We start from the raw sequence: 27,101 nt of genomic DNA on the forward strand, positions 1-27,101 counted from the left end.
TAGGGCTGAAGCCTTATTAGGGCTGGGGACAACCCCCCCCTTCCCGCCCAGGCCTCCGCACTCCTCAGCCCTGCGAGAGGACACGCGGGGGCTCCTGCCCGCGGCCGCGCACCGGCCGCCCGCGGCCCGCGGGGGAGCGGGGAGCTGCGCCCGGCCGCGGCCACTAGGGGGCGCGAGCGGACCGGCTACGGACGCTGCGGCGCCGGGGGCGGGTCAAGCCCTCACGGCACGAGATATAGTAATTGTTATATATTAATTATTTTCTATTCTATTCTATTCTTACCTATTAAATAATATATATAATCCTTATAATATATTATCTAAATTATAGACATATAGAATATGTTATATTTTAATGCTTTTCACTTCAGTAACCAATTAAGCATGATTTTCTTGCAGAAGATAATACGTTTAATGTACAATGTATTTTATATATTCATGGATAGAATGTATCTAATCTGGTCTATATTTAAGTATATACATATAAGTAAAAATTACGTGGTAATTTTAGAATGAATGTAATGAATTGTGTATGGTTATGTATAGTTTGTTGTTAAGTTAGTTCTAATGGCTGTATATACATAGACATCTGCACACACACCAGCATACATACACACACACACGAATACACACACACACAAATATATACATAGGCACACACAAATACACGCACAGAAATAGCCACACACAGACACACCCACCCCCTTATACACACACACACATATATATCCACACATAACCCCCCGCCCCAAATATACACACTCCCCTTACACACACACGCATCCACAGCCCCCTTATACCCCCCCCCCATAAATGTCCACACATAGACATCCCCATACACACACAGAGCAACAACAGTGCAGTGGTAACATCTGGCTGTGGGCCGTGAGGGGGACCCTCTTCACATCTCTCTTGGATTCCGTCAGAAAAATCTGGCTAAAACCCAGCTCTGCCCCTGCCCCTGGGACAGCATCTGTAGCTCTCAACATGGAAGGCTTTGATCTTATCACACTGTTAAATAGATGCTTCATTTTTTTTCCCAGCGCTGGTGTTGTGGTGTGAGTTATCTGCCTTGACTTTTGCCTGTTTTTTTTTTCTCTTTTCCTCATGGACTTGATCTGCAAAAATCCAATATATCAATAATTTCAACCTGACATGCGTTGGCAGGGTGCGTTTTCAGTTTTCTGGCCTGGAGGCATTAGGTGGGTGATCTCCTTTAATGCACTAATTAGTATTTTGATACTTGATTAAAAAAATATGTGCTTGGATGTTAGAAAAGCTGATTGCTGCCACCAAAAGATCCCATTCCAGTTTTATAGAAGAGTCTGCCCAGCTGGCACCATCCCAGGGTGGAAAATTTACAGTCAAAGTCATACTTGAGCCAATAGTGAGATTCTCACAAGCCTTAAGAGCTGCCCATTACAAAAACTTTATACACATTTTATATATTATTTCCATATATATTTTTACTCCATGTTCACCCTATTCAATGAGAAAAAGTTTTGTGAACAGGGGAACAACATTTTTGTTTTAATCTATTAATAGTCCCCCACCTACCCCAAATACAGCCCTTTCCCACGTCTGCCCACTGTGACATCCCCTTTCCCGCTCCCGTCTCCTTCCTTTCCCATCTCCCTGTCTCAGATCCTGCAAGTGTGGCTGGGCAGACAGCGAAACGTGCTGCCGTCTGTGCAGACCGGTTGGCAAAAGCACATGGGAGTGGTTTGAGCTCTTGGTTTTTGTCTTTTGAAATAAGTAGGGAGCCATGGGCCTGTTTCTCAGAGGAGGTACTAAGTCATGTGTGTGTCATCAAATGCTGCTTCATTGTTAGAGAGACACTGAAGAGGCAAGAGACAAAAATAAAATGAGAAATTTGTATTGAATATTTATTTTTATAAACATTGTGTACTCCAAACAACTACATGTTATTTCAGTTGTAAGCCACAATCTGTTGGAACCAACGCCCCAAGAGCTCTTGTCATCATAATCCAGACAGTCGATGCATTACCACGGTCTGCGGACATGGAGACCTTTCAAGTGCAAAGCAGATTATCAGAAAAGACAAATTGCTGACCTCCTTAACAACCCAGACAATGCTAAACTCCAGTAAAAATGCTTCATGTGTCTGCAATTTAGTTGTCTTAGTGCCATTGTAATAAATTAATAGAAAATATATCTTTTTTTCATTGGAAAGTCTATAAGAAAATGTACAAACATCTAACTCCGAAAAAGGACCAGCTATTTCGGCGACAGGTAAAACAAGCATCTGAACAGAGGCAAAAAACCCAAACATCCAAACAAACAAACAAACAAAATGCAATCAAAAAACCCCACTCTACCAAGGGCAACTGCGTAGGAGAACATGGAAACATTTGCAGAAACAAAACCTGACAAAGAGGATAACTGCAGCTTGTGCAGGCACTGTTAAAAGGACGTACAAAGAACAAGCAGCCAGGTAATTCACTAGTCAAAATGTGCACGTGCAATTTCTAGAACAGTCAAAGATTAAAAAGTAATCATATGGCACAAAACTATTGCTGACTGGTGATGGTGTTAGGCTTCCTTCTATCTTCAGAGCAGCACACTGACTTCAGCCCCTAGAGGCTGATGGGAGCCCTTTGCATTTCGCAGGCGTGTCTGCCCTGTTTCACCCTGCTACGATGCTCTATCATCCCTCAGGTTTACAGACTGCAGTGATCCCGTACTCCATATTCACAGTGTGAGACCTACCCCAGCTCCAAAACAGGCCCCATGTGACAAGCTTTGCATGATACAAGCAGCTACTTAAAAGTTTTATTCTCTTAACAAGATGAGATCTTTTTAGGAAAGAAAAAAATAAAGATCTTCCTAGAGCCAAGTCTCATGATTTCACCCTGAGAATTCCCAAAACAGTAAAATCAGAAGCCACACTTCAGCACAAAGGCAGCATGCTCGTAGAAGCTGAACAAACCAGCCTAGGGGATAGACCCACCCGGCATGATCCTCTCTGGCATGTACAGTGAGCAGGAGAAGGGAAATCGCTGGTGACCCAGTGACTCAGTGCATCACAGAGGGTAACCCCTGCCCCAGGGGGTCGTGTGAAGCCAAATCCCAAACCAGGCACATCCTGAGCCCGGCTTCCCTGCCCACCGTTTGTCAAGTGCTCATGAAAGAGATACTCCTGCTTTGGTCCATCTCTTGGAAGAAAGTGTGTTCCACTGACACCAGTGCAGTGGTATCAATAGAATTGTCTCAGGACAGTGAAGAGGTTTAGATAACCCAGACTAACGTACTCAAGGGACTATTTTTTAGTCTATTTGCTTGACTTCAGGGATCTGGCTCCGTTTTGGCTATCAGATAACATCAGAAAAATGACATTTGGATAATCATGGTTGAACCGTAAGTGAGACTGACTTTTTCAAGGAACGGTTTGTGAAATCCCCAAACCATCATGAGCCATTGGGGGGAAAAAACAACCCACGTTACATTACTTGCCTTTTACAGGTGTTGCCCATTCATTCTGGAAATGGCACAAATGCCTAAAGAGCATTCATTAACAGACTCTTGTTGAGAAGCAAGGAAGGGGAAGCTTGGCTATTCTTTTTTTTTTTTCCAAATACAATACACACAACATTCAGCGAGTTCAAAACAACTATATAGTAAGACTGAAAAGAGCATTTCCAGTTTCAAAACCCAGGAGAGCCTTGAAGGGAATGAAACCTACAGTACTATCTAATTTTTGCTCATGGTTGCTTTGACTTTCAGAGCAATTGATCTAAACTAGGCTTATAGAGTGCAACACCTGCCCAGCCTTTGGAATGACACACACAAAATGCTTGCTCCTTCATTCTAGCTGCAAGATAGCATTTTGGATACTATGGGAAAAAAAGCAACTTAATTACATGAGTGTTAATTAAAACAGAGCAAAACAAAGTAACCATCAGCAACTAGAATAATTTCTGTAGCATTGGGGGCAGCAGAGACAAAGTGGGGAAATAAACTCAGATATTATTGGCAAAACTGACATTCTATGTGCTTTGAAAAGCTCTCCATCCTACTTTTTATCCCCTCTTAGATTTCTTAGAATAGCCACAGGCTCTGGGGACACCTTCATGGCATTTCTGAGCAACAGACAGAAATATCATTGAACACTGAAAGTGCTTACAACGTTTTACCAGATAGTGTTTAATTTCCCAGCCTCAAGAGATATCCCCGCAGGAGTCTTGATTCACACTAATCTGCCTTCATTACCCAGATATTGCTTTGATGAAGGGGGAAAGGAGGTACAAGACATCCAACTAGTGTATGGGGAGTCCCACTCTAATTCTTCAGCTACCTGGTAAGACATCTGTCACCTTCCATACAGATCTCATGTAACTCTTCCAGGAGGACCAAGACACTCATGCCTTTAAGTCTGTGAACATGATCAGAAAGCAACACACAGCAGAGCAGTCTGATCCCATTCCCTCTGACCTCCCTGGAAAGGCAAGGGCCATTCATCCTATCTGAGGCTGAATAAGGTGAGTCCCAGTATGCCCAGTTAAAAATTGGAAGCCTTGAACAGGATGCTGTCTTTGACTGGCTACCATAAACCCTCTAGACTGATCCTGAACATTATTATACAGAGGGACTGTACGGGAAGGGCTGAGAAAATATATGTGCTGATTGACATTGCTTTCCTTCTAGCCTACAGCTGCTTGTTGAAGGAAAACATCCTTTTGAAAACCACTGTTAAAAAACCTTGATCCATAGGAGAAACACAGTTTTCTGAGCAAGACGTGGTTTCATCAGTCTCTGTTGGCATGTTTTATCTTCTGCTTCTCTCATCTCTTCCACAACTATGTGCCGTGGCTTAGCATGTAAAACACAGATCCCAAAGAACTTGATCAAACATCATAGAAGCTTTAGGATAAGTTATGTTTCCCAGCATCTAGGTAATCATTCAAATATACTCTTTCTAGCTTAGATTTTCGACCAGCCTTTGAATTGGCGTTCCATGTTTACATGAGCAGCTAGTTACACTATGGAAAAAAAAAAGTGTTTGGATAACTTAGAGACTGGTAAAAACAATAATCCTCGATGGCCTTCAGATCTAGAACCCCCTCTTTGAGAGGCAGCACATAAGTTAGTCTGTCACAGGATGCTGATAAAACCAGCACCTTGTAAACCAGGTCAAACCTTGCGTAGTAACACGAGAGTCAACATGGCATCAGTGAGCAAGTCAACCGGCGAGGAGCTGGTGATCACAGAACGTAGGCTGATCGCAGAGGAAGGCTTTTCTGTCGCATGTGGCCACTCTAGCTACTTACAGTAAGACTTGAACAACAACAACAACAAAATGCTACACCTCTGGAGCTGGCAAGGTGCCTGCGGTGAGCAGTCAGTAGTCCGTCCCATGGGGCAGTGCTGGCAGCCAGAAGGCAGAGCGGTGTGTCCTCATAATTTCATTTTCTTCACCACAGGAACTGGCAGTGCTTGATAGATTTTAGCTGAGTCCTCATTAGTGACCAGCTTCACCCAGACAGGGCGGAAGCTGCCTTTGAAGCCGACAAAAGCCATTTTTTCTGCAGATCAGAGCAAATATTTTAGAAGTGTGTCGGGGCTGCACCAGAAAAACACCCGTGTGGGGGGCTACACGGCTGGATGGATGCTGGTGGACAGGAGCACACATGTGCACACAAATTGGCCAATTATGCATCCTCCAGATATTAAAGAAATACTTTGTTAATGAAGTTTAATTAATATTTTATTTACATGTTGTACACTTCCATTAATTAAGAATGTGTGATACAGAGTAGAGGAGAAAGAGAGAAGGAAAAACCCTTCCAAGCAGGCAGCTTGAGCTAACTGTTGAAGGTATCATTATTTGCAGGGTGGTTATACTCAAAACCTTTCCCTCTTGGGGAAGGTGAGGGGATGGGGAGGGACAGGACAATAGACAAGAGCTACGTTAGCAAGTAAAATACACACAAAAAAGAGGAAAGCGTGCCAAAAGCTCGCAGTTAGAGCTGATCAGAGCAATGTGCACAATAGAGCAATATTCTAGTGCAATATGTGATAGTTTCAAATTGATACGCTTTGTGCCATGAAGTTGGAATTTTGTTTCAAGAGAAAAACAGGTAAAAATAAGTTCAGACAAGTAAAAAGTCCTGTTTTGGGGCACTTAGTGGGAAAAAAGTCCAATATTCCTATTGTTAAAATGTCTTTTTATTTAAAATGAATCTGGAAAACCAAAACCTCTGAATTCTCTACTTCTAAGAAAAACTGCTAGAGCAGTTTTTCCATCTACACTATTAAAGTGAGTGCTGTTATCCAAAGCTGCAGTGGCTACAACCTTACTGAATGAATAAATGAGTGGTCCCAGGATGTCTGAGCACATGCTGATAGAAACAAGCAAGGCAAAGTTTAGAAGAAGGGGAAAAAAAAAGTCCCTTTACTGGAACCATGGGAGAAGAATAGATCAAAGGGGTTTAGAATTGCATTTTTAAAAAGTGGTTACCTTTTAACCTAAAACCCTCTTCTGCTCCAAATTTCTCCAGTACTTTAGTCCATGGACCTCTGGAAATGAATCTTCCTTTAGATGTCACCAGCACTATGGAGCTGAAGGAAACAAAGTCGTTTATGAACAGATGAAGTCAGAACTATTCTTCTCTTGTCTGTCTTAAGCACTCCTGCCTGTGTGACTCAAAGACACCCACGAACTACAGTGGTTTCTGCTTTAATGGCTTTTGTCAATGCTTTCCAACAGCTTAGTCATATATTCCCTTTTCCAATCATGCAAAACCCATTAGGAAGCCGACAGAAGTCACTTTTTTTATTAAACACTGTTTTCTAGAATGATTTAAATGTTTCCAACCAGCAGTTCCATCCTGCTTTGCTCAGGAAGGATCATGCTCTCCCTGGGATGCTCTGAGCAAGTCTCAGATAATTTATTGTTTTTACATCATTAGCAGGATAAAGCCTGAAGAAATTCAATTTGAGATTTTTGCTGGCTTGACACTTTTCCTTCATTTTCAGTGTGCTTTTGCTTAAAAATTGTATTATTATTATTATTGCCTTACTTGCATGTACTCTATTTCATCTCAAAATTCTCAGAGTCTACTACAAATGCCAAGTGATAAACAGTAGACATGAGGTAAGTGCATTAAGCTAATGCAAATCTGTAAATGCTTGGGTAAAAGTTGATAACTGCCTAGGCTTAATTCTAAAAGGGTAGAATAAAAACCCAAATTAACCATGAGAGGATAATCTTATAGTGAGAATTGTCGAGAGAGAAGCACAGGCCACTCAGTGACATTAACCTCCTTCCTTCCTACAAGATGCACAAACACCTCCAATGGTTACCTCAAAGCATATCGAGTGAGTTCAGTGGAAGTTTTGCCATTAACCTCAGTGGGGCTGGGCTATCATCCTTGTTCAGCTCCTAATTAAAGCTGCATCACAGAGTAATTGAGCAAACACTTGCTTAGATGAAATGCTTTCATTCCACCTTGCAGGGTTTCCATGAATGAACCTTCCCTGACTCAAATGGTATTTGCAATCTTGTGGAAGGAGAGCCTTGCTGGGCCTGCTTTCCTGTGTCACGGTAGACACAAATCGCTAAAACTAATCAGGCAACGGCTCCTGTAGAGCTCAAGCCCTGAGCTACTGAGTGACTGCAGCTGGAACTGAAGCTGTTCAGGGGAAAATAGCGATGGGTGGTGGCAGAGGAACAAGAGAAGCAAAAGAGTTAAGAGTGATCAGGACTTTTCCTTGAATAAACCTGGGTGTTAAAATGCTCCAGTGCTTTTGAGAGTGGATTGAGCTAGCAGGTTTTGAGTACTTTGTGAATGCTGAATCACCTCTTTTTTCTTCCTTCAGTTCCCTAAAATCATTAATTTCTATTAAGCTTTCCTGCTATGGAAGTTTGAAATAAATTCACCGGATGTTTTGTTTTCTTATCCCTGGGAAACTCATCAGAAAAATGGATTTATTAAAAAAAAAAGGATTTCAGGCTGCAGAGAGTTGCTTAAATGAACAAAGAGGCTTGTCCTTGCTAGAAACACCTCTTCTCGCAGCCCCAAATCCATAAACCTAAAAGTTGTTCTAGCATCTCTTCATGAGAGGCTGGTGAGGCTGGTAGGGCCCCTTCCCCCCCGCAGTTAGCACCATCGCTCTGTACAGTTTGTGCTCTGCATCGCAGTGGGGAGAGGTGACGAAGCTGCTGGCTGTATGGGTCCCTCCTTCGTGTGCACGGTGTCCACATCTGACTCTGAACAACACTTTCATCCAGCAAGTGGATGAGAGATGTTTCACAGCTATAGCTGAAGCCTGTGCCTGATCAAATTGGAAAGGCCTGCAGGGGAAGGGCCGGAAAAACTTTTGGTGAAAGAAGGACAATAATTTGGGGGTTCAGTCCTTGTAAAGACACAGCTGAGTGAGACCTGAGTCAGCATGACAATGTTGGGTCAACTTCCAGTCCTAATCCTAATCCTATCCCTAATCCCAATCCTAATCCTGATCCTAATCCTAATCCTGTTCCAACACTAATCCAGAGAAGACAATGGGCTCAGAAAGACTTAAATATACCTAAAGTGTTATTACGATTCAATCTGCTAAAGTAAGAAAGAATCCAGGAGCTGGATTTAGCCAGGATTGAGATTGGATTTTTTTGCAAAGGAGGATGATGGCCCCTATGCAAAGCCCTCAGTTTTTTTATGAAACAGTGAGCAACTACCATGCTTCTCTGCAGTAACTACTTGGTGGTTTTTTTGCAACCTTCAGAATTATTTAACACAGTAGAAACACATCTGTGTCCACCTGCGTGGCACCCTGCTGAAACTTCCCCCCAGACTCCAGAATACATGCCAGAGCAATATCCTGTTGATCTGCCCACAGTTATTTCAGATGATTCATCAACAATGCAATCATATTTGTATTAAATGTTACGTACCAGATTTCAAATCAAAACAGATCTAATAACAATGAAATATATTAATTCCCTAATAGCACTCTACAAACCAATATGAGAACAACCCCTTCGGTTAAAGGGTTTCTGATGATATTCTCATTCCAGCAGAAGAACCTGCTGTCCTCCAGGATGCAGGAACACGTGTTGGCTACTTACCACCCACTCGCAAAACTCTGCATTACTGGCTGCCTATAGTTAAAAAATAAAAGTATCCAGCCCTTAGGTCTGGGCAGGGAACATGTGCAAAGAGGAATGTATTTTATGAGTGGAATTTTCTGCAATTTCAGAGAGTATGCAGGCAATAGAAAAATGTAGACTGTGCACATCTGTACCAATAAGTGCTGAGAGTTTATTTGTGAATTTAAGTCTGCAGTTTGTCTGTAACCCACAACATAAATGCAGGTCTGCAGTTTATTAATCAAATGTAGCTCTGCAGTTTATCCGGGGCTCAATCAGTTCCTAAATCATGGAGTCTGCATCCTTCTGCTGCCTGCATGTCCTGCTCACATTGGGACTGTTTCAGAGTCAGCAGGTACAAAAGCACATTGTTAGCCCAGTCAGCCTGGCCCATGTGGGGTGACAAAAACCAGGAAAAAGATGAGTGTTGCACAGCATTCTTGTACGTTGCACCTTAGTAACACCCGATTATTTACTCACTGATCTTTGATGTTGTTGACATAATTTTCTATCTGTGCTGGGATTCCTTGTAGAATTGAGTTTTTGAATGTTACTCGATCAACAACTTTTCCATGATGTCCATCAATCACAACCAGCTGGATGCCCTCATCAGTGAGGAAAAACCTTACACCATCAACCTGTGTGTGTGGAAAAATATTCTTAATGTGTCAAAGTAACACAATTGCAAACAGCCACCTGTAAGAAGCACTAACAGTGTTGAGTCACAGGACTGCTCTTTCTATCAATGGGCAGAATTCCAGATCTCCGAGGTCAAGCTGTCCCGCATTTTTGTTAATATGGGGAAGTTACAGTCATTTTTTTTTTTTGCAAAATACAAAGCAAAAGTGACCTGAATCTAACTATCCGTGGTAATTTCATAAACAAGTTTTCCATAAAAACGAAGCAAGTATCTTAGAGTTTTGTCCCATAAAACTCACTTAAGAACTCACCTCAATGTATGCAAAGTCATCTTTTAGGTGGAAGTACTGTTTATTATAAGTTTCTAGTTTCACTTCTAGTAGGTGGTCCTTAGTGTTCTGTTAAAACAAAAAACAAAAGGAGAGAAAAGAGTTTCTAGTGAGGATGTTCATTACCTGAACACCGCATTTCAGAAAGCATTTTAAACTTTGAAATTCAGTCAACAGGAAAGCGACATAATAAGCACTGACTTGCCAAATTACATTGCTAATGAGACTGGGCACAATGGTAACCTCTCTGCTCGTCCTGTCAGCATTTAAATTGTTTCACCAAATGGTAGAGTATAAGTGATTCTCACTTTGCAGAGCTGACACATAATTCTCTGAGGTGTTGCTGTGCATTCCTGCTTCAAGGGTGATGAGTGAAAAAAACAAAAAACAGATAAATACCCCTCTCCCTCCCCCAGAACCAGACCGGATTGGATATAGGAGACAGTGTTGTACAAAACCCTTCATATGAATAAGACACTCAGCTGTGCAGTCCCTTCTCTGACACTGCTGTTCTTACAGCCTGGAGGAGCTGGAAGCCAGGCAGGAGAGCTTGTATGTCTCCAGAATCACATTCCCTGGAACAACCTGTCTCCCAGCTCATCACTTTCTCACCCTGTGCTTTTAAGCACAGCACTTAACAACAGAGCCCCAAAAGACTAAGTATTGAACTTCAGCCGAGGTCTTGGGTGGCTCTTGAGGGCCTGTGCTCTCTGCATGTGCAAGAATCTGTTTCATACCGTTTCACATACCTGGACTGTTTCAGGACATCAGGCACAGGATATAGTGAACCTGGTACAAAGTCTGTCTATGTCTATGGGCACAATGTGTGTCAGAACTACAGATTTACACTGGCAATAATTCTGTGATAAGAAATCAACTACTTTACCAGTTGTGCTCCAGAGAGCTTCTTAGGCATTGGCACTTCTACTATTGGTGTCTCAATGTACTTGGGATAGGCCATGGCTTCACAGTCACTGATGCCAGCCGTCTTCGGGATCACTGCTTTGATCCTTATTCGTTCACAGCCCTTGACAGAGCAGAAAGCAAATGTATCCTTCTCATTTTGAGCTTTGAGTTTCAGAAACAGCAGCCTGCAGGTAGGGGAGAAAAGTGAACAGCACCCTTGAGACTTCTGTGCAAAAAATAACTAACTCCCAGTTTTGGTGGACTCCTTCCTAACGTTTTGCGATAATGTCCACTGCAAACCCTCAGTGACGATGTCTGCATTTTATAGCGCTCAGCACACCACATGCAAACAAAAGGGGACAGGGACACACTCAGAAATGGTTTAGGGAGGTCAGGGAACTTAAGACAGAGAAATTAGATGACACCTGAACTCTCTTTGAGCTCTGTTTTATAACAATACATTTACATAGAAATACATGCTTTGTATTTCAGGTCTTTCTTTCTTTCCCATCATTTTAATTCTTTAAAAGAAAATAACAGGTTTTACACTCTTAGGTCCTGTGCAACCCTGTGGTGGTGTTTATACATGGTTGCTGCTCAAAACAAAAAGGGTTGGGTGTGTCTCCAGTTCAGTTTCACGGTCCGTGCTTTGCTTTTGTCTTTTTTTTCTAATTTGTATTCACTTGGCAAAGTGTTTCCCAGAGTAATTGGCAGCGCAGCACAGGCTATGAATGACTGGCAGCCATGGGAGTCCCAGGAAAATTAAACGCTGGTCACATTCCCAGAAAGACTTTCTGGTTTTGTTGTGATCCCCACTAGTGGCATTAGCCAAATGGCTCACGATTCCAGCTGCTTTCTCAAAGCAGTGTCCAAATCGGCAAGGCCTGCTTGCTTACCCAGTGTCCTCATCCCAGTAGTAGTATCCTTTGCTAGGATATCTGTGCTCCAGTTTCTCCATTTGAGAGGTTCTATAGAAGGTTCCAGTTTTGTACGTTTTCTTCAAGAGACGATTATGGATGTCTGAGAGAATGGAAAATGTCGTCCCTTTAGGATAGCAAAACCCTACTTGGATCCAGTCATTCCTAAAAATAGCAAAGACCCACATTATGACAAGTCAACACATGACTATTATTTTCCTGGGCATGCTAGAAGCCAAGCTAAATAATTCACCCTGGAATGTAACTTAATTTTTTCCTGACTAGTTAAAATTGTAAAGGTTTGGGATAAATCAATGCAACGTAAATTAGACATAACAACCATGGGTTAGTTCAGCAATGTGGGTCAGATCTGCTCCTGACTTCTACACCTGTGACTTCCATGCACCAGGAATGAATTAGCTTTAGGCTTCTAAAAATGCACTGTGTTATCTTGCAGGGCTCCCCAGGGGAGGAAACAGGAATCTGAGATGTCAAATGGAAAGATGGTGAACTCAATGGACTTCCTGGAACAAGCATGTTCATTCTGGAAGAGCTCATGAGGTGGTGACCTCACCCATTAAAAATGTGCAGTTACATTATTGGGCTGGAATGTTGGAATTCGGTCAGATCACTTACTTGTTGAAGTTGATGAGCCATATGGCCAGTTCTTCAGGGGCTGTCTTGTCCCAGTGGATGGTGTAGCCTTTCCTCAAAGTTATAACTGGCTGATACTGCTGGTAATGAGTGCTTTTGCTCAGAGCCCCTTCCAAGTAGAATGGGTGATTGTGGTAGTCATTTTTTATTATTTTCATTTTCAGGTTGGCTGGCTTGTAGGCTTGGATGTACATCTAGATGAAAAAAAGATCACCAAGTGTTTAACAAACTACAGTAAAACATTAAAGGCGCAGCTACTCAATAGATGTGAACTGGTGTGAGGCCTGTGACTTCAGCAGTGGCCTGTACACCATACACTTATACCCATATGTTCCATTTCTTAGGCTTCTTTTTCAGCAAAGTAAACTGTTTTCAGAAAAGAACAAGGATCATTTCCTCATCCACTGAGTTCAAGAGTACGTGCCAGTCAAGGCTTCAAAGGGGCCTGCATTAGGGCTGAAGTATTTCACAGTGTTAGTGGCAACCCTCAGCAGTGGGACAGTATCTACCTCAGACATCTGAATTCTACTGAATAAAGACCCTTCTGTCTGGATTTCAGAAGCAGGAAAACCAGCTCAGTGGTTACAAATTGGCTTTAGTAGCACTATACGGAAAAAAACCCCAACAGTTGCAACACCTGAGACAAAAACAGGCGCTACTCATCAGAGGAAAGTGAGGACTCTCTCAAGGCAGCAGTACTCGGGGCTCGTGTGGTAGGAAGAATGGTTTGGTGGTTACACAACAGGATGACAGATCATGAGAGCTGAAGTCTAATTTTGACTCCTCAGCACATTTCCCATAACACTGTGGGCAACACTTCCCTCCATAAATCGAAGAAAAATAAGTAGCTGACAGCCCATAGATTTATGAATATTAATCTGTTGGTGCTCATGGAGATCTTAGGGGACTGCAGGCAGAAGTTGTTAGAGCTGTTAACAGTCAAGGCCAAAGTATCTGAAAATATACCACAGTATCCTCATGTTCAAAACCACCTGTGCAGACATGCAGATAAATAAACCCTGAGCACCCTGAAGAAAGTCCATTTCTAAAGGTCAAGCTTCACAGTGCCAAGAAATTTAAAACAAAATAAAGCGATTCCAATACTGCAAGGTAAGCAGCTTTACCTGTGCAAAGTGTCCACTGCAGATAGAACCTCTCCAGTCAGGCACGTCAATGCAGTCAGGGTGCTTGATTAACCAGTTGTCTTCCTTTATTAGGTATGAGCCTGGATATTCTGACACAGAACCATCTACGTCATGAAAAACTGATGTTTTATCACCATCCATATCCAGATCATTGAACCAGGGTCCAGGTTCTCCAAAGAACACTCTTGAGGTAATCTAAACAAAACAGTGAAACACATTTACATCTCCAGAAAGGAATTAATCACAGTACAGAGCAAAGGATGGCTATGGTCACTAGAGTGGCTCAAAGGACCCATTTTCTGACTTTATTTGGCATTGGAAAGTAGCTTGGACAAGAAATAGTGTTGGGTTTGTGGGTCAACTTGTGCACGAAGAAATCTGTGTGTGCACTAACATCACCATTCTTTAAATGGTCACAGATTTTGGCTGCTCAGCTTGAGACATTGTAGGCTTGATGTTCAACAGCTCTGAGGCCCCATGGCTCCAGATGAAGTCTGGGGTTCCAGATCCTCTGAGATAGCACTTAACGTGGTAATAAAACTATGAGCTTCTGAAACTAAGCATCCAAAAATGGAAGCACCAAAATCATTGGCTTTGTTAGTCAGCAGGAACATCAGTGTCATTTGGTATAGGAATATTAGGATTGTCTCTCCTGTGCCTGCACACTGCCTCTCCATTAAGCCTGAAGTCAGTGCAGAGCTCAGTCACACGCTTAAAAGGTGTGTTTGATTTGTCAGACAGAGCAGACACAGATTTCCCTGCTGACCATGGGGGAAAGGCTAAAGTAACCAGAATTTCAGCCTCAGCTGTGAGAAGGTTTGTTTTAAAATTCTGGTGGAAGGTTCAGGAGATGGAGCAATTTCACTACAGCCACTTCACTCATTGTCTGCTAATATATTTTTAAGGTTCCAAAGCCACATAAAGTCACACTGATGCTGGGAACAACCAGCGACCTCCCCTGAGAAATGGCTACTCAGGCAACTTCTGACTGCTATTTTTATCCAGCATAAATAAATGACATGTCACCAGCCTGCCTGGTGCAACGTGAGAGAGTGACTGACCAACACTTCTAGGGGAATTTTGCCTTTCCCATCCCATTTGGCACAAGGATCGCTAGTCAGCACTTTTCCTGACATGGGAGCAAGCCTGCTAATTTTTTGAAAGTTAAGCAACCTAAATCATTTCAGTCCCAACCACTTTATTTATTTATTTGTTTGCAATGTTTGGCAGTTGGATTTAACAGCTGCTAGAGGTGAACCTCAGCAAACCAGTTAGCACATATTTGTGCAAGCAAATACAAAAATAACTCAAAAGCACAGACCCCAGGATGGGTTCAGACCAGCACCCAGAAGTTCATACTGTAATTCAAAGTTTGGCAGACCCTTTTTGGCTAGGTCCTGCTCTCATTTATGTCTGCAGAACTGAAGTCCATGGAATTACCCTGGTGTGCAGGGCTGCAGAATTACCCTGCGCTGACTCAGTTTCACTGATTGTTTCCCAAAATCAGTATTTTCTGCTTCTAGGTGAGTTAGATCTTCTACAACAGACTTCCTTCTGTTGTTGCTTTAATATTATACTGCTGTTGAAAATAAGGGGGCAGATTCTTCTCCCTATTTCGACAGTTTCTGAGACACACAGAAATGGAAATGATTTCCACTTGAATGTCACTATTCTTTTGAAACTAATGTCTGCTTCTGGTTTGCTGCAAACCAGAGAATTGGATTTTCTTGTTATTTCACCCATGCAATTTTCTCTTTCTTAGCTGTCGCCCTCTTTGTTAAACCTCTGGCAAAGACCATGGGCAACCTCCTGAAGATCTCGTGTTTTCTCCTAAATGCTGCTACACCCTTTTTGCCCACAACCCTGTTTCCAAGTCAACTGGAAAAGGCTTTGCTGGGAAGGATAACTCACAGGGACGTCTTCAAAGTGAATGTCAGTGACATTGTTGTTGGGGCAGCTCTGCCAGGCGTTGTTGAGCCGGAAGGCCAGGGCACTTGTGTGCCGGCCATCCAGGGCAGCGAATTTGCGGAAGGTGCAGTTCTGGACGTTGATCGGCCCGTCGTAGAACTGAATCCCTCGAATGGGGAAATCCCTAAAACACATTTGGAGGAGACAGAAAGACTTGGTCATGACACATTACCAGGAGGATGAGAATGTATTCTAGACATGTACGGTCCCACAGCACTTGTTTCTCAGCTGCTCTCATTTTTCACAGCCCTTAGGATGACTCCTGAGTTCATGTTTTGGAAGAAAAGGGATTTCCCTTCTTTTTTAGGCTGGTGAAGTCCTCTTATCCTTACAAGTTCAGCTCAAGTTCTCTTGTGTCTGAACAGATCACCTTTATTTGGTCTATGCTCATCCAGGGAAGCAACTTACAGCAATGCCAAAGTATTGACCTAAAAATGAATAAATTCATGTTTGCCATCAGAAATGAGTTCTGCAGCAGTGAAACCTGAAACTCATCAGGGCTGCGTGGAAGTGAAACCTGAAACTCATCAGGGCTGCGTGGACTCCTTGGGTCAAGTAACAGCAGGGCTAAAAGACGTCCCACCACATCTTTCAAAGGAACTTGGAGAGAAACAGTGCAACTCGACTGCAATAAAAAATGCATTTGAAAACAAGGAAAGGTCTTACAATCTATAAGGTTGAAAAGAGGTGAAGGGGTGATTAAGTGAACAAGATGCTTAAACTCCTTAAAAGGCTAAGAGATGTTTCAAATTTCACTTATAGTGAATAAATTCGATCCCTTCCGCATATGAATGGTTTCCCTTAAACAAGAGTTGCCCGCTCCTGTGCGCTTGTTCAGTCCCTCTGCGCTTCTGCCCACAACACCCAAGATGAGATATGCCCACATATATATACGTAAAGGAGGGAGAGTTGTAGCAGATTGGGTTTTCATTATTTCTATAGTTATTAATAAGCATCTTGTATCGCTACTGACAAGCAAAGTTGAGGCATATAAAATGGCAGAAAAAAAAATCACCCGAGCTATTTGTTCACTGTAAGGCTACTGTTAGGATAACTATGTTTTCTGGAATAACAACAAAACATTACTGCACTTGCAAACCGATCTGTAGGACTAAGGTCTAGGAAGAGGCCACACATGAAGTTCACTGGCCATTTCAAAACTATTTAACACAGGCATCAAATTCCTGTAGCACAGCAGCAACAGTAACAGCAGCTCTGAGGACATCTATGACCACATCTGGGCCAGTCCAAGCCCAGGGAAGGGCTTCTATGAGCTTTTCTGGCAGCTGACCTGGATGGAGACTGCCACATAGCTCAACCACTGCTGACCACATATACAGAAGTGCCCAGCTAGCACACGCTTAGTTTGCTGTCGTCTCAGCTGTTTGCAGAGGGGAGGGGGAAGGAAAGAGGAGTTTGATGCCGTCTTGGCAGCCTGCAAGTACGTACCTGCCAGCAGCAGCTGCACAGTGAGGACTTTGGGATCGGGATACATGAAACCAAATCATTTCTGTGTAATGGTTATTAAACCGAACAGTGCTGAAGAAACCACACTGGGCTGGAGTTTGCACCAAGACTGGGAAGAGAGAGTGCTTTGATGTGCTGAGTTGAACTTACGGGCCAATGGGCAGGGTCCTTCCTCTGTGATCCAGACCTCCAGGTCCCCAGATCTCGTTGTCCATCATCTCTGTGCCCAGGTTTCCACTCTCGCCAACAAACAGGCTGTTCTTGATTTCTTGCTTTGAACCATCATCATGAGGGAAAGTCCCACCACTATGAGGGAAAGGCTGAAGGTGAAGGAGCTGCTCACACCCATCCCTGCCAGCTGCTCCCCAGGCTGCAGAGCACAACCTGTGCCACACTTACCTTGCCAAGGTCAGGCCAATGCCGTTGTCAGCAAACCTGCAAAGAGAAGAGAGATGCTTCAGACGAGGTTTCATTTTACTTTGCTTTATCATGTCAAACTAAAATAATCAAACCAATGGGGTGGAGGGCATCAGGGCTTAATTACTGAGCAGCACTCATGGGGAGGCTCAGGCTTTTCCAGGTTTGCTCCCTGTCCAGGTTTGGAAGATCTTTTTTAGCACATCTCGCAGTATATGCAGATCACAGGAAGCAGCAGACGTGCACCTGATTGCTCCAAGCTGAGGTTAAGCTGCTGATTACTGGGCATAGTTTACTCATCTGATAAAGCTTTTTCTCTGAGTCTAATGACCATGCTCTTTTCACTGTTAGGTAAAAAGATCGTGCTTATCTCTCATACCAGCTAGCTTTTATTATTTACTAGTGCTTTGCCTTACACGCACCTCTGTGCTCCCCTGTGTTCAAGTATGACATACTGCTTCCATGAAATAACTTCAAAAGAGGAAATGTTATAAAAGCAGAGAAGCTTGGCTTCTCTTTCATCAACAGGAAGAGATCAGATCTTCCTTATTAAAAAAAAATTAAAACATCCACCCATTTTGCTGAAATTCCAAAGCTTTTAGATGAGATAAATCACAACTGTCAGTCCATGACTCCTGCTTATAGCAAGACTACAAATAATATGGTAGTACGAGTAAGTCTTGATGGTATCTTCACATCGGTGTCACTCTTAACACATCTGTCACTGATCTCAGCAAAACCACCAGTGGGGATCCTCCTGCTGCTGTCTGTAGGTGGCAGCCCTTCACATGCTATCGCCTCCCCTTCCCTTTCTCCAGCCCCATAAACATACACCGGAGTTTATACGCTGCATGCCACATTAGCATTTGTTTTGTTAATGTAATACATAAGTCTTTCTGTAGCAATAGAAATGGAAATTACTGTGGCTATAAAGACAATTACAGTTTGATGGCTGCTTCCTCGAATCCACATACACTCAAGAGGTTTGCTGCTGGAAACCGATAAAGTACTCTGTCTTTCAGCACCCTCCGTGCACTGCATTTGCTCCATAAGCAACACAAATGTCTAAGTTACATGAATGTGACCTGTGAAGACAACTCTTTCTGGCCACGGAGTGCGAGAGATACTTCTGGTTCGTAAGTTTACAATATTACTCAATATTAAGTTTCTGACCGTTCTGCTACAGTCTCAGTCTTGCCAACCTGACCGATTGCTGGAGCCAGTTCATACCACTGGTTGCATTAAGCGGTTTGAGTCACTCGAAGATAAGGCAGCTCTGGCCAGGAATTGGACACCAGGTAATGGTGTGACAACTATTCCTCCCAGGGTTATCATAAGACGCCTTGTAAAGTAGCTTTTTCCTTTTCCTCATCTTTCTTCATTGAGGCTGATATCAAGAGCCTGGGTCAGCAAAAGAAACTGTAGAAGATCATCTGTTTTCAAGTGCAAAACAAATATCTGTCCTGACCAGCGCAGGAAACGGCCTTCAAAGAGCACAACAGGCCGTTGCCCAGTCTCTCTCCCTTGCTGCTGTGATGCATAGTTTCATGTCTGCTTCATCAGTACTCGCTTATTCAGCATAACAGTGAACCACATAAAACTGATCTGTGACCAGGCTTAGCCACGGAAGGTGGTGGATTTTGCCGCTTTCTTTTCAAAGTACCTCTTTTTTTTTTCATTTAAGAAAAAAATAGGTTTTATTTTTAGTTATTTGCCTCTGTGTGTCTGTGTGCGTGTATGTGACCATTTTTGAATGCTGGTCAGCATCACACAGAGAAACAATATGAGGGATCTTTAGTGCAGATGAGGCAGGTTTTGTTTGTGTAAAATAATGCCAGTGTTTACTTAACGTTTCATCTTTATTTCAATCTTGGCCATACGAAAGGTGCAAAGCAATATAAATAGTCTGAACCACAGCTATGCTCGCCATAAACACCAGGCTGAACTCCGAGAGTTGAAATAAGGCAAAACTCACTGGCAGTTGTCCAGCCACACATCTCCACCCCGCAGCCAGGCCCCGTGATCCTGATTCTTGTAGGCAATAAAGTGCTCAATTATTGCAGGTTCCCTGGGCTTCAAAGGGTCAGCATCTTTGTGTGGGCTGTATCTGTAACCAGAAGGAGAGAAGAAAGGTTGGGGAGGGAAGGTAGCCTTGCTCGGCACACGGACCTGCTAGACATCTGGTTTCTGCTAACTCAGGAACAGCTTTGGGACAAGAGTCCATCCAAGTAGCGTGTCTAGTCAAGCAGCGATGGCCAGACCCAGCCGCCAAGGGAAGGACAGTCCAGGCGAGGCAGTTGTAAAGATCCGCTCCAAGTTTCCTTTCATCTTTCCATTATTATATTGCTGATATATTGCTGAAAGTATGGAAAGTTTACTATTGCTCCCAAAAGTCTGAGATATTTTTTAATCCCTTACTGCTATCCTTTAGCATATTCCTGTTATTTAGATAAATATCCTTTTGTTTTCCCTTTTGAGCATTCTTATCTCCTAACCTTGGCTATACTGTGGCAATGAGTCCCGCTGCCAAATTTTCCTTGCTGTGGAAAGGAATTAAAACATCTTGGCGAGAGGCTGAGAGTATGTCCTTCACTGTTCCCACTATACACTACCCAGGACACATGTACAAGATCTATTAACTCTGAAGTTCTCGAGTACGATGAAATATTGCCCTGACATAGGAAAAAAGCAGACACAAGTGGGAACTGCAGCAATGTGTGCCCTCAGCTGCTGCCTGTTGGCCACCGCTCGGGCCACAGGATCTGAGCAAGGATCTGGCTCACTATGGTGATGCTGAGCTCGGCTGTCATTTACCTGGTCCTGAGGCACAGCTCTCCCTTTTGCTACTGAGGAGCATTTTTCATCATACTACACAGCTTAGAAAACCTGATAGATGAGTATCCAACTCAGTGCCAGCAACTGATGGTGCAGAGATTAAAATTCAAGCCTCACCAATGGGTAGTGAGGCCAAGCTGTCAAATCGCTAACAGATATTCAATAGCGCTTTGCTTTGCTTAATAAGCCATCATATCAATCTAAAACTGAGCATCAGGCTGATAGGGTTCCAGCAAATGAATATTGCTTTGGCAGCTTCATCGCCATGAATTTGCTTTCAGAGAGGGATTTAGTATCAGCCCTTGTGAATTCCCCAGACGTTGTTAAATACGGATATTTTGAGATGGATTACAGTTTCATTCACATCCATGTATAACAGGAGGAAACCTACAGGGCACAGACTTTGACTCAGACATTTAATGCTGTAACTGAATGCAGAATAATCTCTCCAGCTCTGTAACTGTCCCGCCTACCTCAAGCTCTGCCCTTGCCGGTCCAGCTATCATCATTTATTCAGTCTTTCAGTCTTGACACATGAAAAGTGGAAAACGGTGTAAATAACCTGAGTTGTAGCCTGTGCTGGTGGGTAATCCCCAAGCATAAACATGACTGCATTATGAATTGCTTGGCTTCCAGGGGTCATTCCTGCCCTTGTATGGCAAGGGACAAATTGCCTTTTGTAATCACTTACTGTGCCTGTGGCAGCAGGCAGGTTCCCAAGGCACATGTTCAGCTATATGGAAAAGCAGTATCAGGCTCCCAAGAGAATTTGGAGATACTTGTAGAGCAGGCTGCTCTTAAGAAGTTATTTTTTTAGCAGTTACTTTTATCATTGAATTAATCATTTCAATTAATTGAGCATTAAAATAATGTAAATAATATTCCCTTTTGAACATCTTTTAGCATCAGCTGCTAGGCAAGACACTGGGATGATGTGGATCACAGGATAACCAATATCTGAGCTGCTGGCTGGGTTCCCCAGGGCAGGAGGACTGATCCCGCCCCTGCAATGCTTGCCCAGTGCATGACTACAGCAATCTGGGTAACCCACACCCCGGAGATGGAAAGGAGAAAAGAAAAAAATTGTCATTCTCCCCTGCTGAGCACAGGTTGTCAGCAGGTTTCTCTTCACTACATGGTTTCTTCTGTAAAGAAACCCAGTCGTGGGGGAATGCAGGTTGGGTGCAACTGGAGGCAATTGGTCTGCCAGGAAAGAAAACTATGAAACTCGAGAATATTTAAGTCCTTTTCTCTCTCTGGGGTTGGTAACTAAGTTAAGAGCCAGACTCAACCTCTAATGAGATAAAAGGATGCAAGTGCAGTGCTTATGCTATTACACTTTGCCCACAAGAAGCCCCCTGCTTACATCAGCCTTCTCGCTGGGGTCAGCTTTGGGGAAAGAGTGGGGATTCTCAGAAGCCACCAGAGCATGGTGGGTCTGTCAATATGATAAGCTCTATAGAGAGGTTTCCAGTATTTCTAAATGGCTCTGTTATGCTGCCCAGAGGCTGTGCACAGCAGCAGGGATGATGGGTCGTTCTGTGTATTTAATTGTAATTATTACTGCAGTGTCAGATTTGGAACTAGACAGAAATTTGAAATCAAAGCGTAAGCTCCATCACATAAGCACTCCCTGTTCAAGTAGGTCCTAAAAGAATGAAGAAAATCAACAGCATTCCCAAGAAATACATTAATTTCTTATTCCTGGGAAACTCTTGCAGCAAGTTCTGCCCAGCAGGGCTGTTGACCAGACAGCATTTAATTTTCTTGCTTATCTAAGAAAAAAAGTCTATGGAGCATCCTAGAGCAGATATAACATCCAGGCCAGCTCACCTCAGAGCTAAAGAGCAAGGACAAAACCAGAAGGGTGCGGTTGCTGGGGGTGCCTTAGGAAGGGGAATGGAGAAGACAAAGTTAGAAAGTAATAAATCTAAGTGAAGACATTTCCTCAATAAGAGCCACCCCAAAGGCACTGCAATGATTCTTGTCAGCTTCCTTGGAGGCAGTTTCATAGCTTTCGGTCAGGGCTACAGAGAAGTCTTTTCCAAACCAAACTGCAAAACACTTTACCTCCCAGAAATCAGTGTCAGGATAGGTCTTTTGTCCTTGGCTGAGGCAGGAGTGGTTTTAACGCCATTGTCGATGATCATTCCAGCCTAAAAGAAAAGAGAAATGCAATATTACTGCATATTTATATATTCTACAGTTCTTTCCATCTCCAGGCTCTACCTCCAATTGTTCTAAGCCCAAGTCACTTGCATGATCCTAATAACTGCTTCTGTTAGAGCTGCCGGACTATCCAGACTCGCATATACCCCCCAAAACTGCCACAGATTTCCAGAAGCTGCACCTCTCTTGTAAATGCATGTACCCCGATACACATCAACACCCTGCTGCAGTCTAAGGCACTCAGTAACAGCAACACACAGCCCCACAACATGGCATGCGAAGGGTAAATAAGTGAAGAGAAGGTGATTAGGCACAGCAGCCCTTATTTATCCCTCTAGAAGCTGTTCAGTTAATTGCCAACATTGGCAGTTGAGGTCTATAATTAGACAAGCTGCCAATAGATGCTCCTGGAGGCACTATTTTAGGAGCGCAGAAGCAGAGAATCAGCCTGAGCAGAGGGGAGAGCCTCTGTGAGTGCCCAAGAGTCAAGCGAAGCGGGTGCTGGCTGACTCTGAGTGCTTCCATGCCAGCACGAGAGCTGCTTTATCTGCAGACGCAAACAAGCTCCCAGTAACTTTCAGTGAAACAGAAAGCACAGGCATTAATAGCTTGCAGACCCAAAGAGCTGGAGCGGGGAGGTGGTGGTTTTTTCAAGGGCAGCGTTCCCGTTGCGTGCAGACTCACCCGGTAGTTGGAATGCGCGCGGTTGTTGGAGAATTTCCCCATCGGCATGTGCTCCGAGTAGCCGGGGGAATACATGCCTGCCGAGGGCCCCGTTGGCACGTGGTGCAGAACAAACCAAAAGCCCGTTTCCTGACAAAAAGAACGGACATCTGAGCCTCTGCTTGAACTTCTTTGCTGGTCTACATTAGCCCAAGGATTTATCAGTAAAGGCACAAGATGTAAGCCAGAAGATTTCAGGACAAATCACAGCTAGCAGCATTGACCCGTATAACTATATGCAGCAAAGAGTTTCACACACACATACATTCACATTCACGCTCCCAGTCCGCATCTTCAAGGTGCCTTAATTTAAGCTCAGACATCTATATTGAAGCTATAAGTGAGACTTTCGAAATCCATAACACACAAACATACAGTGATGTTCTCCCATCACTGCATGCGTGCGTCTTAAAAATAAGATAAGTTTTATTTAGTTGCCCAAAAATGTATCTAGGAGCCCAAAACTGGGTACTCAGATTTGGAAGCTTTGGAAAGACCACATCTCTTTGTTTAAGGCATGGTTTGCTTGTTTATTTGTCTTTGTAGGAAAATAAAGGCTCCTGATGTGACCGAGAATTCCTGTGGAATTAGTGTTACTGCTGATTGAAATTTCAGAGCACCATTACTGCACCGCAATCAACAGAATCATTGCCAAAGGCTTCACTGGGACCCCGCAGTCACATTTATTTAATTTATTCAGGCTGCACACTGTGTGAAGACTGGGGATTTTTGTTAAAGCCATCCAGCTCTAGGAACAGCAAGTGACAAGAAGTGTGGAGCAGAAGGAAATGCATTATTCTTTATTGGCAGCACTAGTCACATTAATATATGTCTCATCTAGCAGTTTCAAAAATGCCTGAGCAACAGAAGCAGGTTTTATTCCAGCAAGAGCCTCAGCCTTGCAGGGCTGTAACCCGTCTGAGTTTTACCAAAGAGGAAACTTCTGCACTCACTTCAGATCCTGCAGCTGCACAGTTTATAAGGTTGTTGTGTGGGTTGGCTATCCAGAAGGTGGATACGGCGCTGTAGGTCAGGAAAACAAAGAATAACATGAAAATGACACTTTGAGCACACACCAGAGTCACCGATCAACTCCTTCCAGTGCAGGCAGGGCTGATAACTCCCCAGATAAGGGGTCCTGCCTTGGGGGCAAAGGGAATGTTTTATTTTCTTTCTCTTCTCATACCACATTTGTCCTCTGTGGCTTGACAGAGAGCATGGCCTTATCTTTTAAAATCCCAAGTATTGAAAGAGGAATTTCGACTGCAATTCCAAGCCTGCTATGAAGCTGTCAGATGTCAATCATGTTTTATGATAAGGTAAATATATTGTTGCACAAGTCACAGAAAAGAACTTTGCCCCCCAGATAAGCCCTCGGGTTCATTAGAGACTCACTTAATCAAGGGACCCAAGGAATTGCCTCTTAAGGGCTTTCCAAGTGTACCCCAGCACCTGACTTTTCCAAGAGCTGCTGTGATTCATTAACTTTATTTGCTCCCACCCTCCTGTGCATTTCTTTTGGGACAAAAGGACTCCATTTGTCTAATGCACATAAAATACTCTTAATTGAAAGATTCCCGTCAAGGAGGAAAGATCAATCCATCACTGTCCGTCCTGTGACATAGAGCATTCATTAACCAACAGGCACATGAACTTTGGGAGGAAAACATTCAGCACTTACAACCAGCAGACTGGCTCCCTGAATTTGCTGGGTGAGATTTGCCCTCCTGCAGCAGATGAACCTACGTAACCCTCATGTCTATTTTAATCTTGCTATGAAGGACTTCATGAGGGCTTTAGGCCAACTGATTTTGCTGGCCTAAGATGAAGTTCCGTTTGTGCGAGTTTATCATGAAAACAGCAAAATTTTTCTATTTTGGGAATGGGACTGGCCTAGAAAGAAACAATTTGAGATTATTTATAGACTACCGCCTGCTGCATAGGCAAGGGCAAGGACATTGTATTTCCACAGTGACCTGTCTTTCAGTCCAATCCTGTTCCTCAGAGCCATGTGGTTTGGGCAGGTTACTGTGCCATTTGGCACAAACCTGTTGTCTTAATTTCTGGTAGCGGCTGCTTGCCTCTTCCAAGATGATGGAGATGCAGCTGGTGCTCATCCCTCATCCCTGCGCTGGGTGCCTTGGCCGCTGCCCCAGGAGTAGTGTTAGTGTAACTCACGCACTTGCAGGCTGGATGAGCCCAGTGCAAAACAAGTTACTTTTCTAATCAGACCTTGAATTCTTTTATAAAGGAGAACATCACAGATCAAAGTACTGTAGGACCTTTTCATTAGACCTCAGCCTGTTCTTCCTAGCACTTTTTCATGTAACAGTCTTCAAAACGACACAAAATATGTCCCTCTGAGTATTAAATGGATTATCAGTGGAAAATGATCACAATGGTTGATTAACTCTTATTTTATGAATGGAGACATTAAGTGTAATTTATAAACAAACACAGATGTGAAAAAGAGCATTGCATGAATTCATCTCTTTCCCTTGCCAAAGTAAAAAGCTAAAAATATGTGTCTTTGGACAAAACCCCAGTTTGTTCTAAGGACAGAATGGGTGATACTGATACAGTCTCAGCAGACTGAGAGTATTTCCAAATAAAAGAAAACCCCCAAAGATTTTTAGCTGTTAGGTATCCATCAGCTTCCAACTGTCTCATTTTCAGGACGGAAGTCTGGCTCCAGAGACTTTCTCATTGACTTTTTGTGAGTCAGAAATTTAGCTTTTTTTCTAGTGTAGATTCCTCCCCGCCCCCCGCCAACTACAGCAGAATAAAATCCTGGAGAAAAATCTGGACTACAGGCCAAAGTGTTCTTGTCTCCCAGGAGCTTCAACACAGCACCAACGCTGTGGAAGACCTCCCATTCTGTTGCACAGGGGTCTTGTCCACAAGATGATCCACCATCAATTTTAAAGGCAAGCTTGATGTCCAGCTTTTAATGGAAAACACTCTGAAAACAATGTGGTTCCATAGATTTTCTCCAGACCACTTGCACTGCTCCCTGGACTACAGCTGAGGATCTGCTTGCCTAGCTGCTAAGCACACAGGTTTTACTGTAAGAGTTTAGTACTGTCTCAAGAAGAGTTTGGGGGATGGAGGAAGAAAAAGAAAGCTAATTAGCTGCTTGATATGCATCAAAATGTGTAGGTTCCATGAACAGCCAGTAATTAGCAATGAAATCGTATTCCTAGGTTGTGCACCTTGATTTTTGGGCAGAAAAACAGCTGGAAAATCATGGAAAAAAGGGCTAGAATGGCCTTCAGAAGCTCAGTGAGTCCATACCCTGCCTTATGACATGGTCAACTACAACTCTAGTATTTGTGACTGACATTTCTCTAACCTGTGCTTAAAAATTACTGCTAATGAAGAACCCATTAATTCCTCTAAGAAAAAATTCTAATGCTTAACTGTGTGGCTAAGCTGGTTGTGTTCCTTCTATACTTCACCTGATTATTTTTTTTCTACAAGGCAACAGAACTGCCAAAAGAACTTGTAAAATCCCTTCTTGCAAATGCTTCTATAATCCTCATCTAAACCTCATCTGGCAGGTCTGCAAGGACACTTGGAGGATCTTGCAAAAAGGGAGATGAAAGGCATCCAGCATTTTTCAAGTTTAATACAGTGTTTGTGGCAAATAGAAGTTTTGAGAAGTTCTCATGGAAACATTTTCATGAGCTCATGTATAGACAGACTATTAGAGATTCAATGAGTGTATACAGTCTTTGATTTTTTGTTGCCATGTTCCAATTCTGTGTTAAACTGCATTTATTATAACATTTTTGTTTCACTCCACAGTTTGGGCAGGCTGTGCCAA

General features: G+C 43.1%; 1 protein-coding gene across 1 annotated transcript in view; it reads right to left on the minus strand.

The window, feature by feature from the left end:
- Positions 1-5,415: 5,415 nt before the first annotated feature.
- Positions 5,416-27,101, minus strand: part of CEMIP (cell migration inducing hyaluronidase 1) — a 51,648-nt gene continuing 29,962 nt past the window's right edge. The window contains exons 14-28 of the mRNA XM_068410411.1: positions 24,229-24,298; positions 23,237-23,365; positions 22,454-22,539; positions 19,524-19,655; positions 17,531-17,566; positions 17,282-17,437; positions 15,608-15,788; positions 13,676-13,891; positions 12,534-12,745; positions 11,877-12,062; positions 10,961-11,165; positions 10,057-10,143; positions 9,587-9,744; positions 6,479-6,579; positions 5,416-5,543 (exon numbers count right to left, since the gene is read on the minus strand). Of these exons, the coding sequence (XP_068266512.1) occupies positions 5,416-5,543; positions 6,479-6,579; positions 9,587-9,744; positions 10,057-10,143; positions 10,961-11,165; positions 11,877-12,062; positions 12,534-12,745; positions 13,676-13,891; positions 15,608-15,788; positions 17,282-17,437; positions 17,531-17,566; positions 19,524-19,655; positions 22,454-22,539; positions 23,237-23,365; positions 24,229-24,298 (2,083 nt within the window). The remainder of the gene's footprint in view (positions 5,544-6,478; positions 6,580-9,586; positions 9,745-10,056; positions 10,144-10,960; positions 11,166-11,876; positions 12,063-12,533; positions 12,746-13,675; positions 13,892-15,607; positions 15,789-17,281; positions 17,438-17,530; positions 17,567-19,523; positions 19,656-22,453; positions 22,540-23,236; positions 23,366-24,228; positions 24,299-27,101) is intronic.

Source organism: Nyctibius grandis, chromosome 11 (genome assembly GCF_013368605.1).
Source record: "Nyctibius grandis isolate bNycGra1 chromosome 11, bNycGra1.pri, whole genome shotgun sequence".
NCBI lineage: Eukaryota > Metazoa > Chordata > Aves > Nyctibiiformes > Nyctibiidae > Nyctibius > Nyctibius grandis.